Source organism: Peromyscus leucopus, chromosome 9, assembly GCF_004664715.2.
Source record: "Peromyscus leucopus breed LL Stock chromosome 9, UCI_PerLeu_2.1, whole genome shotgun sequence".
NCBI classification, from domain to species: domain Eukaryota; kingdom Metazoa; phylum Chordata; class Mammalia; order Rodentia; family Cricetidae; genus Peromyscus; species Peromyscus leucopus.
In genome coordinates, this window is record NC_051070.1 from 54,455,030 (window position 1) to 54,472,910 (window position 17,881).

Consider the following 17,881-nt stretch of genomic DNA (forward strand, 5'->3'; position numbering starts at 1 on the left):
GAATGGGTGATTATAGGGGAAGAGTTTTTGAAGAAAAATCTGATGATGTCCCTGAACAGAAGAATAAACAAAGAACAAGTGGTACATTTACATAATGGAGTATTACTCAGTGTTAAAAAAAATGACATCATGAAATTTGCAGGCAAATGGATGAAACTAGAAAAAAAAAATCATCCGGAGTGAGATAACCCAGACCCATAAAAACAAATATGATCAATCATCATCAGAGAAGCTTCCTGCAGCAGATGGGAACATATGCAAACATTAGAGGGTGAGAAACCCTGTAACATTCAGCCTTAAATGGGATGTCTCCTTCATGCTATTCCTCCTCTCAGAGCTCAGGAAACCCTGCAGAAGATGGGGTGGAAACAGTGTTAGAGCAAGAGGGGGTGGAGGGAACCAAGAAAACAAAGCATTGTAAATCAACATGAGCAAAGTGTCTATGAATTCACAGACTTAGGCAGCGTTCACAGGGCCTGCACGGGTCTGCACCAGGCCCTCTTCACGTGTACTGTGGCTTCCAGTTTGGTGTTTTTGTGGAACTCCTGAGTGTGTGAACAAGTGGGTCTTTGAATCTCGTGCTGTCTCTTGGGGTCTTTTCCTTCTGTTGGTTTGTTTTGCCCAACTTTGATGTGATAGTTTTTGCTTTGTCATATTCTGTATTATATTTTGTTATATTTTAGCATTATCTCAAGGAAGACTTTTTTTTAAAATGAGAAACAGAAAGGGAGTGAATCTGGATGGGAAGGGAGGTGAAGAGGAACTAGGAGGAGTAGACAGAAGAGAAAACATAATCAGATATATTATGTGAAGAAAAAGAAATTTTCAAAAACACAAAAAAAACTTCTCACAGGAAAAAATTGGAAAATATATTTATATTCCTGTCTTGCTGGAAAAATCTCCAGGCAATCTTATCTTGAAGGATTTCACATTATCTATCTATCTATCTATCTATCTATCTATCTATCTATCTTTGAATATATGAATATATATCTCCTTTTTTCTGTTCTTACTTTTCTGCTAACTCTATTACTGAGTAATTTTTTTTCTTGTTCCTTCCCCCAAAAGTGCCTGGCTTCTCTCCAGTTCCACAGTTAGTGCCATTTCTCCCAGATATTATTGCATGTTTAAGCCTCACCTTCATTTATAAGATGAAAAGAATGTCAGTTGATACTTATCTAAAGGAATAAGATCTATGCATAAAATGCACATAGATGTTATATACATGCATGAAATACAATTGTTTCCCCCAAATGATCCAGGGATGAGAGAGATGACATGAGTTGGCCAAGAAGCATTTTTTTTTGTTATCATTAAAAGTGGTCAGCATGCTACACTTTGCAAATGGTCATGTTTACCCACTAAGCTGAGATATTCAAATCCACACATGTGGGTGAATTTAGAAATGTAGATGTTCTCATAACTTAGTACCTCGTCAGTGTGTTGCAGTTGAGGTCTGTGGTAATTTGTACCATTGTAGTTGATGTCAGCCATTACTCCCCACATTTAAAGCATGGCTGTGCTGCTTTTTCTCCTTCTTTACCCACATAGGTTCCATATGCCCACAGACTTCAGCTCCTGCAGCCGTGCCAACTATGGGAAGTTTCTTGAAGACAGATTATTATCCCATTGCCTCTATAACACCCCCTTGCCTTCAGATATCATATCCATCCCAGTCTGTGGGAACCAGTTGGTAGAAATGAATGAGGACTGTGACTGTGGCACCCCCAAGGTACTTCTAGCCCTTTCTAAAATAAACTGGTTCATTTATCAGTTGCTAAGAACATAAAGTGTATGATTGTATAGCCCACCATAAAACTGAACGTTTCTTGGGACTTCGGATAGGAAGGTATTTTTCAGGCTAGTCTGCTAAGGAGCGTGCAGATCTTAATATATCTTTTTCTTCTTCACTAGATCCCTTTCCATCCTGACTTTGTAGCCCCCTCCCCCGCAACAATGTCTTCACCCTAGCATTCTGGTTGAAATTCTTCAGGTAGCTCAAGCAACTGTGGATCAGTGAGCATCACCTTAGGTGTAACACTATAAGCAGTATTTAGAGAGTGTAAATCATTTGCTTTCCCAAGCTCACAGACCTGGCCAGAGCAAGAGTCAGGATCTAGACCTAGGTCTTATTTACTGACTCTCATCCCCACTTCTAGAATGGATCACATATCCCATATCTGTCAAGACTCAGAAATCATTGTCATCACAATCCAATCCCCAGCCTGATCTCATCCTATTCACAGGGTGGCCAAAATTCTAAATAGGGTTCTGCCCCACCCCCATTTTATTAGTACTTAACAGGAGTGGTGTATTGTTCTCTTTAGGGACTGGCTTTGCAATGTCTTCAGAATAAAATTAAATATTTATTTCTTCTATCTGCAGGGATAGTCTTTCTGTGATGATGTTTTGACTTAAACTTAGGGAAGTAGTTTTAACTCTAAAAGTATTGTAATTCTTGAAGTCTCGTTTTTTGTTTTGTTTTTTTTTGTTTGTTTGTTTTGTTTTTGTTTTCAGTAGGATTCTTAACAGGTACAATAGGAATCTCCTGAGGCTCCAGGTTCTCCAGTGCCTGTAAAGAAAGGATTTGGATCTCTCAGAAACAAAAAACCAAGATCAAAAAAAAATTATATTGCTTTCATGGGTATCCAGGCATTTGTCATTGCAATATGATGTCACTTACAAATGTATTGAGCTACATTAGTAGTTATTCTGGGGTATGTGCTAGAATTAAATTAATAGCCAGTGTATGTATGTTAAAGATTAATTTAATAATATCCAGTATCTATGTGGAAGACAGAATTGAATTGAAGATGAGATAGAAATATAACTAATGAGTAGGGTTAATCAAGTTGGATTGTTCTAAAAACTATCCTTTCCTTTTGTTTTCCTTCATATTTTATCAAAAAAAATAGAACTTAATAATATTCATATGAAGGACTTGTGGGAAATTTATTTGTTCAAAAGGATAGACAGTATATGTCCGTTAAAATGTATGTAAGTTAAAGTCAGATAAACGCAAGCCACCAGCAGCTCAGACTCTTTCTAATATCTTTGTTTATCTTTATTTTTCTAAGGAAAATTTTAAGTGCTACCAAGTAATGTGTGTATGTGGCAAATAAGCTATATTATGAATTGTACTAGAATAATATACCACTTTCATCTGTGGCTGACATTTTCTAGGAATGTACCAACAAATGCTGTGATGCAAAGACCTGTAAGATCAAAGCAGGTTTCCAGTGTGCCCTGGGAGAATGCTGTGAGAAGTGCCGAGTAAGTTTCATTTGTTCCAATTTTTACAATTATGATTATTTTTCTATATAAATGCTTCAGTGATTATGTTAAGTCAAACAGGCAGAGCAATGTTTTTCTTCCTAGAAAATAATGACTCAATCACTCTTTGAGTACTTTTCAAATTCAACCTGTCTCCCAATAATGCAAAGGAGATATTATCTCATTTTTCTTTTGAGTGAAAGGAGGCTTGGAGAGGAAATTATGAAAAAATAGTATGTTTCCTATTTGTGACAACCAGGATAATCCAGGAGGGCATTATACCAAGTGAAAGAGAACAGACCCAGAGAGACAAGGGCTGCATAATCTCTTGTAAATCCATACTCTAAAAATGCTGACTTTAGGGCTGGGCATGTAATTCAGCTGGCAGAGTGGTTGCCCAACAAGCATGAAGCCCCAGGTTTAATCCCCAATAGAGTATGAATCTGGTATGGTGACTCACATCTCTAATCTCAGCATTCAGGAGGTGGAGTAACAGTATCAGAAGCTCAAAATTATCATTGGCTGCATGAAGGGTTCAAGGCCAGCTTGGAACACGTGGATTACACACACACACACACACACACACACACACACACACACACACACACAAATGCCACATTGTTCATCTTAAATCCATACAGTATAATTTTTGAGAAATAAAAACATGGTCATTATTTAGTAGGCAAACCAACATGGGCAAACATGACCAGCTCCAAGACTATTGGGAGTGTCCCCTTTGGCTTCTTCTCATACTGCAGGGCCTCCCAAGACTGCATCATATGAACTGATCAAACCTGCCTGTACTGATGGATCTGTTAGAAAAGTATTTTGAAATGAATGAGGCTTCTCGTATCTTAAATCAGGACCCAAATTCAAAAGTACATTATTCAAATCTAAATCCAAGGGCTCACCCTCACTGTATAGAGGATTGAAAGAGCAGAAATCTATATTAGAGAGCTCAGAGGACGCTTCACGTGAAAGGAGTATTTCCGATGACGAAGAAACAGAAATGAGTTGATTTCAGATTTAGATTTAGACATCAAAAGAAAGAACATCTAAATGATAAGAGAGGGCACAAAGAAGGGACTTGGTGAGGTTTGGTTAAGAAATCCAGGCTGGTTGGAGCAGTAGGAATTACATTTGGAGGGTTAGTGAACTCTGGCTGCAGTTTTGGTCTTGTCCTGTAACTGGTATTAAAACAGTGGAAGTTGTTTGGTCCATGAAATGAACTGTGCCTACTCACACAGCCAGCAAGGGATGAGCCTCCTCTGATTTGCTGAAGTGGCAGAGTAGTTGGTTTTTATCAAGGTTTCTCTGAGGAAGTAAGGGCAAAATGTACAGTACTGTTGCAACAGAGTTCATATAGCAAGGGGATACTTGGTTATTTCTTTCTTCACAATGCAACATTCCATAACAAGAGTTGACAAGAACTGCCCAAATCTGCAATGAAAATAGCCCAGGAAACTCGATGCCTGGGAAAATCTTGAGGTATGCAGAGCTGGCACTTGCAAAGCTGTCTCCTTTTCCAAGAAGGTTCACTTAACTAGCAAATCCTAAAGTTGCAGACTTAAATCTTATAAATTCAACAAAAGGAGAGATATAACGCTCTGCTCTCTATCTGAGACATTGTCTGGTATGCCTCTTATGTTAATATATGTTTCTTTAGTTTTTGTATTGCAAATTCAAACTATGAATTGCTTAAAAACTCAGAGTATTGGCCAACATCAACACTAGTGATATGACATGTATGTAGTCCAAATGAAATTACAGTAAAATTATGCCATAGCCCAGAAGACCAAATGGATTGCTTGTGTTAATCTGAGGTGTCAGGGCAAGGGGCAGGGTGACATATATTTTCTGGTTTTATTTTCTTGCAGCTTAAAAAGGCTGGGGCTGTGTGCAGAACAGCAAAAGATGACTGTGATCTGCCTGAGATGTGTGATGGTAAATCCAGCCACTGCCCAGTTGACAGATTCAGAGTCAATGGTCACCCTTGCCAAAATGGGCATGGCTATTGCTTAATGGGCAACTGTCCCACCCTGCAGCAACAGTGCATGGAGATGTGGGGCCCAGGTAAGGTGCTGACTGGATTAGTTACTTTTTTTGCTACTGTGACAAAATACCTAAAGAAAGACACTTAAGGAAAAGAGGGTTGATTTTGTCTCTTAGTTCCAGGGGAAGTCCTTCATGCTAGAGAAGCCCAGGCTGCAGGAGTTTGAAGCAGTTAATTATATTGTATCCCTGATTGGGAATCAGAAGATGAATGCCTGTGCTCAGTTCAGTTCTCCTTTTTATGCAGTCTAGGATTATAGCTCATGGGGTGATGTCATTCAAGGTGGGCTTTCCCTCCTTAGACAAGCATTTCTGGAAACACACCCACAGATACACCCAGAAGTGTGTTACCATGGTGAATCTAACACACATCAGGTTAGCAATGAACATTAGTATCACAGTGGCAATTCCCTTCCATGTCAACATCATCCCAGTGATGGTGTGTGGCCTTGGTCAAAGGACCAATCTCATTCTTCCTAGAAACGGTGTCACTTTTCAAAATCATAAATAAGTATATTTAAAATTTTTAATTGGACAGTTTCACACATGAGTACACTGTATTTTACATCAATCCATCCCTTCCTTTAACTCCTCCCTCCCCACCAACTCTCTCTCAGACTCATGATCTCTTTCTTCTTTTACAATTGTTATTGCTAAACACACACACAACAGACACTGCAGGCTCCATTTAGGGTTGTTCATACATATACACGTGTTTAGAGCTGGCCACTTGGGATTGTATATAGTGTGCTCATAGGTAAAGAAAACATATTTTCCCTTCTTCCACATCCATTTGTCCCTGTAAATTTTCATCTAAATTGGAATCTATTGGATTCTCCTATTCCCTTTGTGTGTTGAATGATGTGGTCATTATGCAGGTCTTGTTTAGGTAGTGGCAGTATTTCATGATTTCAAGATTTCATGGGGCCATATCTAGAAGACATTATCCTGCAACAAACATTTTGGTCCTCTGGCTCTTACAATATTTCTTCCCTCTTTTCCATACTGTTCTCAGAGCCTGAGGTGTAAGGGTTGTGTTGTAGGTGTGCTAACTAGGGATGGGGACCCCATAGTCATGTATTCTCTGTGTTTGATTATATTTGGATTTCTGTAATAGGCCCTGCCTGCTGCAAAACATAAAATAAATTTTAAAAAGCTTTACTGATGAGGGGATGAAAGCTACAATTGTTTATGGGTATAAGGATCAATATTTAAAATAAAAGTAGAAGCTGTATTGACTTAGAAAAATGGCAATAGTAATTTCTCTTTTAGTGTCTATGACCTCGTTACCATGGATTGTTGGTAGTGGCAGGCATGAATTCCCTTTAATAAACTAGCTATTAAGTCTAATTAGATAGATTTTGATTATCTCCAAGATATAAGTGCCTCTATTGCACCATTGGAGAAATCTTGTTGGGCTGGTCATTGTTGTGGTCAAAGGCACAGCGGCTGTGTAGAACTAGTCTCCCTTGGCAGCTTCAATGCACCTTCCAATACTTCTGAGGAAAGGGTACTAGATTATAGAGACATGTGCTGTATAATGTAACTTAAAAGTGTGTGTAAGTGTGTGTGTGTGTGTGTGTGTGTGTGTGTGTGTATGTCACAGTGAGTGATAATACTTGCCCCCAAGAGCCATAGTCTATCTAACAAGTACCCCACTGACAGGCAATGCAAACCCCCCTTGGAGTTGTAGCACAGGGTGTATCCCATAGATTTCCCTTAAATATTCCATGCTTTGCCACTGCCCTTGATTGCCTCCTGGGACTTGAATGTAAGGTCCTATTGCTGAGGACACTATGGACTTCAGACACAGGAAATGGAGGAATCAAGCTGAATGAGGGCATTGTTTCAAGACCAAAAGTTCAAAGGTAGCAAATAAAAGGGCTGTTCTATTGAAATTCTACTCTTATTTTGACACTTTTCTTTGTTTTAATATCTGTCTGATCATACCGTGTTTGAGACAAGCTTTTCAAAAGTCATTTTTGTAATCTCAAATAATTCATCCATGCACACAGGAGTGACCGTAGTGTTGGTAGATAGGCCATGAGCTCATGTAGGAAACACGTTAATAAAAACCCATGGAATGCAGAATAGCAGCGAGAAAACATGAGAACAATTCAATGACCATTTTTGTTGACTCCAAGTTTAGTGTCCACACTAAGGAAATAATAGCACAGGTTTTAAAATAAAATGTGATATAAAGATAGCTGAAAACATTAAGCCCAAATTTAAACTGGATGAAAAAGCTTGATTATAAATTCAAATTTCTAATTAGAGTATCCAAGTGTGCTCATTTCTATGTGAAGTCTATAAAGATGTTGAAGTCCTGGAAGGAATAGCAAACTGCTTGTGAGGCTGTGGGGAGGAAATAGGGAGCCACTGGTCAAAGATTACAAAATTCTACAAAATGAAAGAAGAAAAATTTAACAAGAAAGCAATTATTTGTTCTTCCTGGATGTTATGTGTATGGTGCCATGTACTGAATTTTCACAGTCTGCCTTCTTCCAGATTCCTACATAAATGACACAGGAAATATTTATTCAAAAAGGAATGAAGCTGCACATTTCTAACACTACTTCAATAGTATCATTGCATGCTAGAAACGTCTCACAATTCCTGAAAATAAACTTCAACCAAAACTGAGAATAGAACAAAAAAATAATCTGTTGTCTACAAAAAATCAAGACACCGTAAGATCTTCTAAAAAATCCTACATAAGCCCCTCTATATTCAGCAAGGATAGACTAAGATACAATCTGAGTAGCAATGCCTTTAAACCATTGAGAGGTGCCCAGATGTGCTGGAGACTGGCCTCAGCAATTCTGATTACACTTCCTGGGAGCTGGTATTCTGAACTAAAGGTAACAGCAAAACTGCTTCTGCTGGTTACTCTCATATATCCTTGACTATTGTCCTCAGGAGACAGAAACCCAAGGAAAGAAAACCCTATGTGCATAAGTGGAGCTCAGCATGTCCTCTTTATTGTTTAGTAATAAATGAATATTAACTTTTTCTGTCTGACTCTATTGTCTGGCTCCATCCCAAGTCTTGTTACCACCTCATCCAGAGACCCAGAACATTTTCTCCATAGTTTTTTTTTTCAGTGCCTGATTTTAGTTGGTATCAAAATTATCTATTGAATTAATATGGAACATATTTATTGGCTATTTGATGGAGAAGACCATTAAATTGTTCATTCAAAGGTAGCTGCCATAAAATGCTAGATTTGTCTTCAAATTTCCAGTTTTGTGATTCATAAAAGATCATATTTACTTTAAATTAATCTGAAAAGTTTGTAACATAAATTCATGAAAGTCACACTTTTAGCCTCAAGATATTCCTCAGAATCAAAACCCAAAGTCCTGAAAATGTGATCATGCTATCACAAGTACATTGTTATAGTAAGGAAATGAAAATGCCCAACCAATAAAGACTAAAACTGCCTTTACTCCACAGCTCTATAAAGGGTATTAATGAACATAAGCTAACCTTTAACCTTCTGCATTTATAAACCACCAAAGACTGGCTGCAGGTTTTAGGAAAGATGGCACAGAATGTTCATGTACTACCACACACTACTGGCAAAATGTGGATTAGGGAAATGTTTACAGAGATGAAGATTTGGAAAACAACACACACAGCCAAAGGCACTGCATTGCCCTGCTTTGCCCTAGCAGCTAAACTCTGAAATATTTATCAATGAAAAGTTTTCCTCCAACATTGTCCTTTATGGCAATGAGTAATTGAAGAGGAATTTAAAATCCAAGAATAAAGATGGATCAAACAAATGATAGTGCATTAATCTAACACTGATTCTTCTTCTTTTAAAGATTTATTTATTTTATGTTTATGAGTGCTCTCTCCTCATGCATGACCTTACACCAGAAGAAGGCATCAGATCCCACTATAGATGATTGTGAGCTACCGTGTGGGTGTTGAGAATTGAACTCAAGACCCGTGGAAGAGGAGCCAGTGCTCTTAACCACTGAGCCATCTCTCCAGCCCCATGTTTTTGTTGTACTGTAAAATGTTTAAAGTCTAGGAAAAACATAAGGATGTTACTGGCTGGCAAAAGTTAGCTACAAAGGTACCTGATTGCGGGTACATGAATGATACTTTCAAAAATATTAGAATCTGTAACTCAGAAGTTAGGGATTTTTTACTATGACATTTCCTTTGTTTATATGTTGGATTATTTGTTCCCAGAATATATCTATATTGTTATAATAAGGAATTAATATGTTGATAAGGCCCAAATAATCCAAGAAATATAGTTACAAAGGTTTTATCATCTTGAATAGTAAAACATGAAATTCATTAAAAATATTTCAAGTTTATAAATCAATATCATGTTTTTTTCCTTGAAAACAGAACAAACCCTCATAAGCTTTTGCTCATTTTACTTTTGTTGATTATCCCTCAAAGGTTTATATCCAGCTTGCCAGAGTTTATGAGTTGTTCATCACAGAGTGGGATAACTTGAGTCAGGGCCTGAGTCTGTGGCTTGGGGAGAGGTGGGTGAAGCTGGCTTCTTATCTTCCTGTGTAACAAGTTATTCCTTGTGGATAACCCAAGAATGGCAGTAAGAACCCACATACTACTGAACAGGCCCTGTTCTTGGTGGCTCACACAGAACATCTCATCAAACCTGAGTTAATGAACTACACCACACACCCTCATTTTATAGATGAGCAAGCTCAGTGCTTAAGTAAGATACTTGCCAAAGTTCAAGCACTTGCTAAGTTGTGCTTAAAGCCTGAGTTCTGAACCTTGGAGCTTTGTGCCCATCTGATGGCTGTCTGAGGCCAATTACGTGGGAAATGGAAGGTGTGATTCTTGGCACTGTACTTGGCACACAGGAGGCATTTGGTTAAACATAGCTGCTAGTTGTTGTGGCTGCATTTCATACCTGACTATCAATGCTTGTTGGTCTTGAACATAATGATGCAAAGGCAGCAGCCCTCTGGCTAAGTCTTCTATCTGGGTGAAATTTTTAACCTTCAGCAACTCATACAGATATTTTCAAATACCTACATAGCAATTATAACAGAATATTTAAAAGACCACTTTAAATTCTACCTTACTACTCTGACATTAAATTATTGAGGCTTATGTATCTGCAAATTCTCAGTAGAAGTATGCCAAAATAGCACAAACACAATATATCCCTGATCTCAAAAATCTGAACACTAGATGCTCCAAAATACAGAATTATTTTAAATGTCAACATCTACTTATGATCTTCATATAATAGGTTAAAGTTCAGGTACTCTAAAAATGAGTAAAGTGACCAGTAGCTATGTGTTTAAAATACATATAAAACAGTAAATGAATTTTACTTTTGGGGTGGGTCCTATTCTGTAGCTATCTCAAGGTATATATGAAAATACCTCAAAATATAAAAAAAATTGCAATCCAAAACATTTCCAATTGCAAGGATTTTGGATAAGGGATATTCAATCTGTACTTTTAATGCTAACTTTATATTTTGTACTCTATAATATTACATTGCCTATCTATTTTCTCTCCAAATATGTCACTTTCATCTGTGCATGATCCCAGGAACCAAGGTTGCAAATAAGTCATGTTACCAGCATAATGAAGGTGGGTCAAAGTACGGATACTGTCACATAGAGAACGGCACACACATGCCCTGCAAAGCAAAGTAAGTGGCAGTATTGTTTGAATCTTCTCCCCACAGTCTCCACTGGGACAACGGCACATTTCCTCCCACATTTGTTGGCTTATTCTGGTTCAAGAGAAAGTGACTTCTCGGCTAGAGAGATAGTTCAAAAGTTAAGAGCACTTTCTGCTATTGCAGAAGACCTGGGTTCAATTCCCAGCACCCACATGGAGGCTTCCAAACATCTGTAGCTACACTTCCAGGGGAACTGAAACCCTCTTTTGACTTCCTCATGCAAGTGGTACACATATACACATGCAGGCCAAACAGTCTCTGTCTCTGTCTCTCTCTCTCTCTCTCACACACACACACACATATACACACACACATAAAATAAATACATCTAGAAAAATATTTTTAAAGAAAGTGGATATACTTGAGGTACTTTTTTAATCTAGTGCTTTTCATTATGAGTTTTGGGGTAGAAATTTTTTATCTATCCAGAGAAACAGCCATTCTAATATGTGTGTGTATGTATATATGTATTATATATACTACATATATATTACAGGATATATAATAAATAATATAATATATATACATATACTACAGGATAAATATATATATATAATTGTATTTCAATTTGTCGTGGCATTTGCATGAGAAAGAATATACTAAGAAAAGTGGCCAACAATTCACCTGAAGCACTCATTTTAATTTCACTATTAATATCCTCAAAGATAGGTTAAAAATCACACCAAATGAACTTGAGATTTTTGTATAAATTTTTATTCTGCCACTTTAAGAGGACCTTTAAAATTCAACTTAAATATGTTGTTTTTTAATTTATTTTTAGTTATGTATATTAGGATGTGTTTATGTGTGGATGCCACACGTGTGCAGGTGCCCACAGAGGCCAGAAGAGGGCATCATATCCCCTGGAGCTGGAGTTAGAAGGGTGCTGGTCGGAAACAGAACTCTGATCCTGTGAAGGAACAGCAAATGCACTTCACAAACAAGCGCCTCTCCTGCCTTCTAAGGGGTATAATAGTGGATCAAATGTTTATGCCCGGTCCAAATTCCATAGATATTATTTATAACAAAAGGTTGAACAGCAGGAGCATTTTTCAGAGTTTTACTACTGAACACTGATATTGCTAGACAATATTAACAAATTAGTTGGGATGTAGAGACCCATTGGAGGGATCTGGGCCTAAAGGACAGACTGTGTAGAATGACCTTTTCTTCATAGAAACTCAGGGCAGATTGAAAAATGAAACAGCTATGGAAAAGGCAATATACAGGGTTCAGCAAAGCAATACATGGGGTGGGAAGGGAGTAGGGCTGGTTCATCCCTCCTCTACGGCCAGTGAGTATATTAACCCTTATAGCTGTGCTAGCAGCGGATAATGAGTGTAACATGATGCTCAGACACTTGATCCTCTTCCAGACACCACCTAGTCACTTAGTAGTCATTGCCTGTGGTGGGCAGTTATCTCCACATTTCCTGTGCCCAGCACCAGGCTTACAGGTTTGCATGAATCATCCTCTGGTTCTTGAAGAACACCCAGTGGAGTTTGGGAATGCTGTGGCTTCCTAAGTTTACCATCCATATTTTCTCTAACCACAAGCAATAACAGAAAAGTCCCGTTCTCTCCCTAGACTACTTGTTCACAAGATCCTCTGAGTAACGCATAAAGCACTTAACTGTGACCTTCTTGGCTTTGACTTTTCTGGAATTTTCTGGTGGTCAGTAATGGCTTCCCTGAGTGTTGAGCAGTTAAACCTACAGACCCAGAGGGAGATCTCTGAGGGCCACACTTAGTACTTTGAGATGTAAGAGACCTCTGGCTTTGTGTAGACCACTTTGTTGTGGAAAATGAGGCGTTTATCTTTTAGAGTTTATCTAAGGGAAGTAAATAATAAAAATAAATGGCTGTCCAGTCACCATTGTGAGGCCAGGGATCTGCCCTTTGTGTATCCTCAAGCTCCATCCCCAAGCACTTCTCTCAGTCAGTGATTGCTTCCCCAACTCCACCGATAAGACATTCGGTCCTAGTTTGCTTTCTATTTCTGTGATAAAACACTCTGACCAAAATCTCCTTTTGGAAGAGAGGATTTGAATGACTCACACTTCGATGTTACAGTCCATCACTGAGGGAAGTCAGGGCAGGAACCTAGAGGCAAGAACCTGGAAGCAGGAGCTGATGCAGAGGCCTTGGGGGAATTTTAATTACTCTCTCCACTCCCTCTGGCTTGCTTATCTTGCTTTCTTACACATCTCAACACTGCCTGCCCAGGGATGGCACTGTCCACAGCAAAGCTGGGCCCACCTACATCAATAGTCAATCAACAAACTATCCCACTCACAAACCAGTCTGATGGGAACAATTCCTCAGTTAAGATGCTCTCTTCCTAGGTGGCTGCAGTTTGTGTCAAGTTGACAAAGTCTAGCACACACTCCATCATCTAAACTGAGAAAAAAAAATGCCCAGAAATGGGGCGTGTTCCCTTATTCAAGGCCACCTTCTAGAATTTAGGCTTAAGATTCTGCCCTGACCTCCATTAGCCACAACTTAGGTAACTGGCAAAAATTAGTTGTAAAGGGATCTGTATTTGAAAAACAACACATTTTGTTACTATCCGAGGGTCCTATTAGTGCAGAATAAGGTCATTGTATATAGATACAACTAGAAGTTACTGCTGCACGGGAAATATTATTTTTTAAATATTGATAGACAAAGGCTGCATTGCATTTGTGTAAGACTGAAATTTGAATCCTGGGATTTGTAATTTTGTTGCTGCTGCTGTTGTTTGTAGAGATGCCATGTGTGGGAAGTTGTTCTGCGAAGGCGGGTCAGGTAATCTGCCATGGAAAGGACTTACAATATCTTTCCTGACATGTAAGTTATTCCACCCCGAAGACACCAGTCAAGGAATAGACATGGTGGCCAATGGAACCAAGTGTGGAAATAATAAGGCAAGTTGAAATTGTGCGTCCACAACATTGTCCTACATGCATACATGGATTTTAAATAGCTGCTGTTCATTGTGATTTCTGTAATCACAGTCCACATGCTGCTAGGATGATACAGGCTGTAGAGGAACAGGAGAAGAACTAGGAGAGACAGAAATGATTAGAACAATTATTAACTCACACAGTGAGTTCAGAGATACAACAGTCTGCACGGTAAACTCAGTGATGCAATGCTACCTACCACCAAGGACCAAAACGGTCTCTCCTGCCTCCTGCCGTCTTCAGTATTGCTTCTCTTTGCATTCACATACATGCTCACCATCCAGCACTGCAGAAGCAGGAAACACCAGGCGTCCTTTGTGCATCTTTCCTTAACAAGAGGAAATTTTACTCTGAAGCATAATTATGGCCACTGACATGATGTGAGTTTTCATTGCCCAGACTTTTATCACCCAGTCACTTGTAGCACACCTGAAAAAGGACGGGGAAGTACCACAGTTAACCTATGTTTGTTTAAGCTTACCCACAGGACTAAGGAAAGTCTTGGTCTGCCCAGGTGGCATATAGATACCCATCCCATTAATAAAAGTCAGGTGTCTATAGCCATCTTCATTGTGTGTCAAATAATTCAAATTAGTAGTGACCCTTGAATTCCACTTCAATGCATTTGGATCTTTACTGTTGAAAGTTTCCCATTTGCTTTTAGCAGAGCATTTTTATTCAAATGCAATCATACAAGGAAGCTAAATGTAAGAAAAAAATAACAGTGCCACATTCAACACCTGTGGCCACCTGCTATGTTCCATGAAGCTCCATGCTCACGATACATTTTTGCCTTTGATTTGTACATGCCAGCACCCATCTCTCCAATAGTGTTTAATAAGTGTCCACCACATACTTAGGATCATATTATTGAACTTCATAAATATTTTGGTAGGGCATCTTTCTTTTTTATTCTTTGAGAATTTCAGACATGTATACAGTGAAATATGATCAGATACACCCCCATTTCTCCTTCCAACTCTGTTAGTATCCTCTCCAACACTTCCTCATATAACTTCATTATTATCCCCCCACCCTCATCATTTTCCTCATCCTTCTCCTTTAATAACTCACTGAATGTTATTAGTACTGCTATGTGCAAGGGTGTAGGGCCATACACTAGAGTGTAAACCTACCACTTGTCACACACTCAAAGAAGAACAATTCTCTTCTCCAATAGCTATCAATTCCCAATAGCTCCTTAATACAGGCTAGGGCCTAGAGATTATCTACTACATCCAGGCAGAAATGTTGCTTGGCTTGATCTTGTGTAGGCTTTGTTCAGGAAATTGAAACAACTATACCACTCCTGGACATAAACACAAAGGAAATTTATATCCTACTATAAAGACATTTACATACCCATGCTCATTGCCACTCTATGCACAATAGCGAGGAAATGGAAACAACCTAGATGTGATTCAACAGATGAATGGATAAGGATGATACAGTATGTATACAAAGTGGAATATTAGCAGCAAAGAAAAATAAAAGCACACAATTTGCAGGTAAATAGATAGAACTAAGACAAATTATTGGGAGTGAGGTAACTCAGGCTCCTAAAGACAAACCTTATCAATTTCCATGCTTTAAAACTGGTGGGTGCTCAGTCAATGCCCACTCCTCCGATAATGGTACAGAGAAGAAAAAGAAGAATGGCAGCTAATTTCCACTCCCAGGTGTTACTGTAGTAGCATTGTGTGTAATGTGATCTCAGAAATTCCTTCCAGATGTTAATTATAGCAATGCTTAGTTCTGTGATCAGTTATAGCTCCAAATGTGAGGAGCTGTTAGATGAAAAGAAATACCTACCAGGAAGGAAGCAAGGGCATCTTTAACAGAGCTTTCTACATATTTTATTATATACTAAAAATGATAGAGTTTGATCTTTCTCAAAACCTGCTAGTGTTTTCCTAAAATGTTGAGGTGGGCTGCTGTTAACTCAGGGGTTAGCAGCACTTGCTGCCATTCCATAAGACCCAAGTTTGGTTCCCTAAACCCATATAGCTCACAACTGCATACAACCCCAGTTCCAGGGAATCTCACACTCCTTTCTGGCCTCTGCAGCCACCTGCATATATATGATATTCACTCACAGACATATAGATTAATAATAATAATAATAATAATAATAATAATAATAAACACAACAGGACATCTGCACATATGAACTCAAAGCTGTTGTGAAAGCATGAACAGGACCAGTGTAAGCTCAAGCCAGACAAAATCTCAACAAATAGGAGGAAGGCAGGCACAAAGCCCCACCCCTAGCTAAGGTATTACTGGCATTTGGTAGCTAATGGAAGACAGATAATTTTCTCTAAAAACGTATTTCCTGGAAAGTTGGCCAGACTCTGGTGGAAGGCCACACATTCAAGAATATTTGGACAGCATAAACTGGTCCTGATTCTTTTGTTTTAAAGACACGAAGTTGGGTGGGTAGGGGCAGAACTTGGGAAGAGTTGGGGGAAGTAATTATGATCAGAACATGTTGTAGGAAATTCTCAAGGAACAATGAACTAATAAAAAGTTCCTTAAAAAGGTGAGTTTGATGACATAACATTGATGACAATTTGAAGACTCAAATCCATTGACAGAGATGAAGCCACTGGAAATGCTCCATCAAGTTCATGTTTCCATGTCATTTCAGGTGTGCATTAATGCAGAGTGTGTGGATGTGGAGAAGACATACAGGACAGCCAACTGCTCCTCGAAGTGCAAGGGACATGCAGTAAGTTTGGAAAGCAGATATCCCCAGCTTGATAAGCCTTACGCAATTTCAGTTCTATCGTGATGATGCTGAAATAATACCTTCAGCACACAGTGATCACAGTTAATTAGGTTTATCTGACACTCAGGAGCACATAGCATGGTGCACGGCCTCTGAGAGCCCATTGCTGAAATCTTGGCATGCCGTTAATACTTCACCTGAGCAGATGCAAGCCAGAAGAGCAGGGGTCCCTCTCATGTCAAAACCAACTTCATTGTGAAAGAGTGGGGCCTTGAATGGTGCACTAAGTCTCATGGTGACACAGCATCCTTCTTCCACTAGGTGTGTGACCATGAGCTGCAGTGCCAGTGCAAGGAAGGTTGGGCCCCTCCGGACTGTGAGGATTCCGCCACAGTCTTCCGTAGGTAACCCTGCATCTCTGGCCTGAGAACCTGTCCCCTTCTGCCAAGCTCTTCCTCTGTGTTTGTGTTAGTCACTTTCCTGCTGCTGGGACAAGAAATGCCCAACAAAACTGACTCAAGAAATGTGAGGCTTATTTGGGACCACAGTTGGAGGACGTCATCTCTTATGTTGGGGAAGTCATGGTATCAGGGGGAAGCATGAGGCAGCTGCTCACATTGCTTCCACAGTCAGGAAGCAGAAAGATGAATGCTGGTGTTCACCTCTCTGCCTCTTCTTTTTTAAAAATATTATTTTATTAAAATTCGTTTCCTAGAAGGTACTTTGAATGTATTCTTTTCCCCAGATCCTCTCCACCTCCCTATCTACCCAGCTTCATGTTCTTCATGTTCTCTCTCTCTTTCTCTCTCTGTCTCTGTCTGTCTGTCTGTCTGTCTCTGTCTCTCTCTCTCTCTCAAAAATCAAAACTAAAAAAAATAGAGCAAAACAGAAATAAGACGAAAAATACCAACACAAAACAAAAACTGCGCAGAAACACATGGAGTCCATCTTGTGCTGGCCAAATACTCCTGGGCTCTGGGCTTGTCCCGGAGTGTGATTGCTAGACCCAGTGAGGCTCTACTTGAGACAACTGACTTTCCCTCTCCCAGCAGATATCAATTACAAAGAGCTTCTTGGTTAGGGGTGGGACTTTGTGATCACTCCCTCTTCTCCCTGTTAGGAGTTTGTCTGGTTTGAACCTGTGTAGGTCTTGTGCATGCTGTCATAGTCTCTGTGAGTTCAT

At 39.2% G+C, this 17,881-nt stretch overlaps 1 protein-coding gene across 6 annotated transcripts in view; it reads left to right on the top strand.

Moving 5' to 3' along the window:
- The window catches only part of LOC114702671 (disintegrin and metalloproteinase domain-containing protein 28), a 98,145-nt gene that overhangs the window by 27,802 nt on the left and 52,462 nt on the right, over positions 1–17,881 (top strand). For 3 of the 6 annotated variants that reach the window (XM_037208426.1, XM_028883168.2, XM_037208428.1), the window contains exons 12-18: positions 1,552–1,732; positions 3,184–3,273; positions 5,151–5,346; positions 10,888–10,990; positions 13,769–13,928; positions 16,618–16,698; positions 17,020–17,098. In XM_037208426.1, coding sequence (XP_037064321.1) covers positions 1,552–1,732; positions 3,184–3,273; positions 5,151–5,346; positions 10,888–10,990; positions 13,769–13,928; positions 16,618–16,698; positions 17,020–17,098 — 890 coding nt within the window. Of the gene's footprint in view, positions 1–1,551; positions 1,733–3,183; positions 3,274–5,150; positions 5,347–10,887; positions 10,991–13,768; positions 13,929–16,617; positions 16,699–17,019; positions 17,103–17,881 lie in introns of those variants that run through there. The other 3 variants (XM_037208427.1, XM_037208429.1, XM_037208430.1) reach the window with 3 other exon arrangements.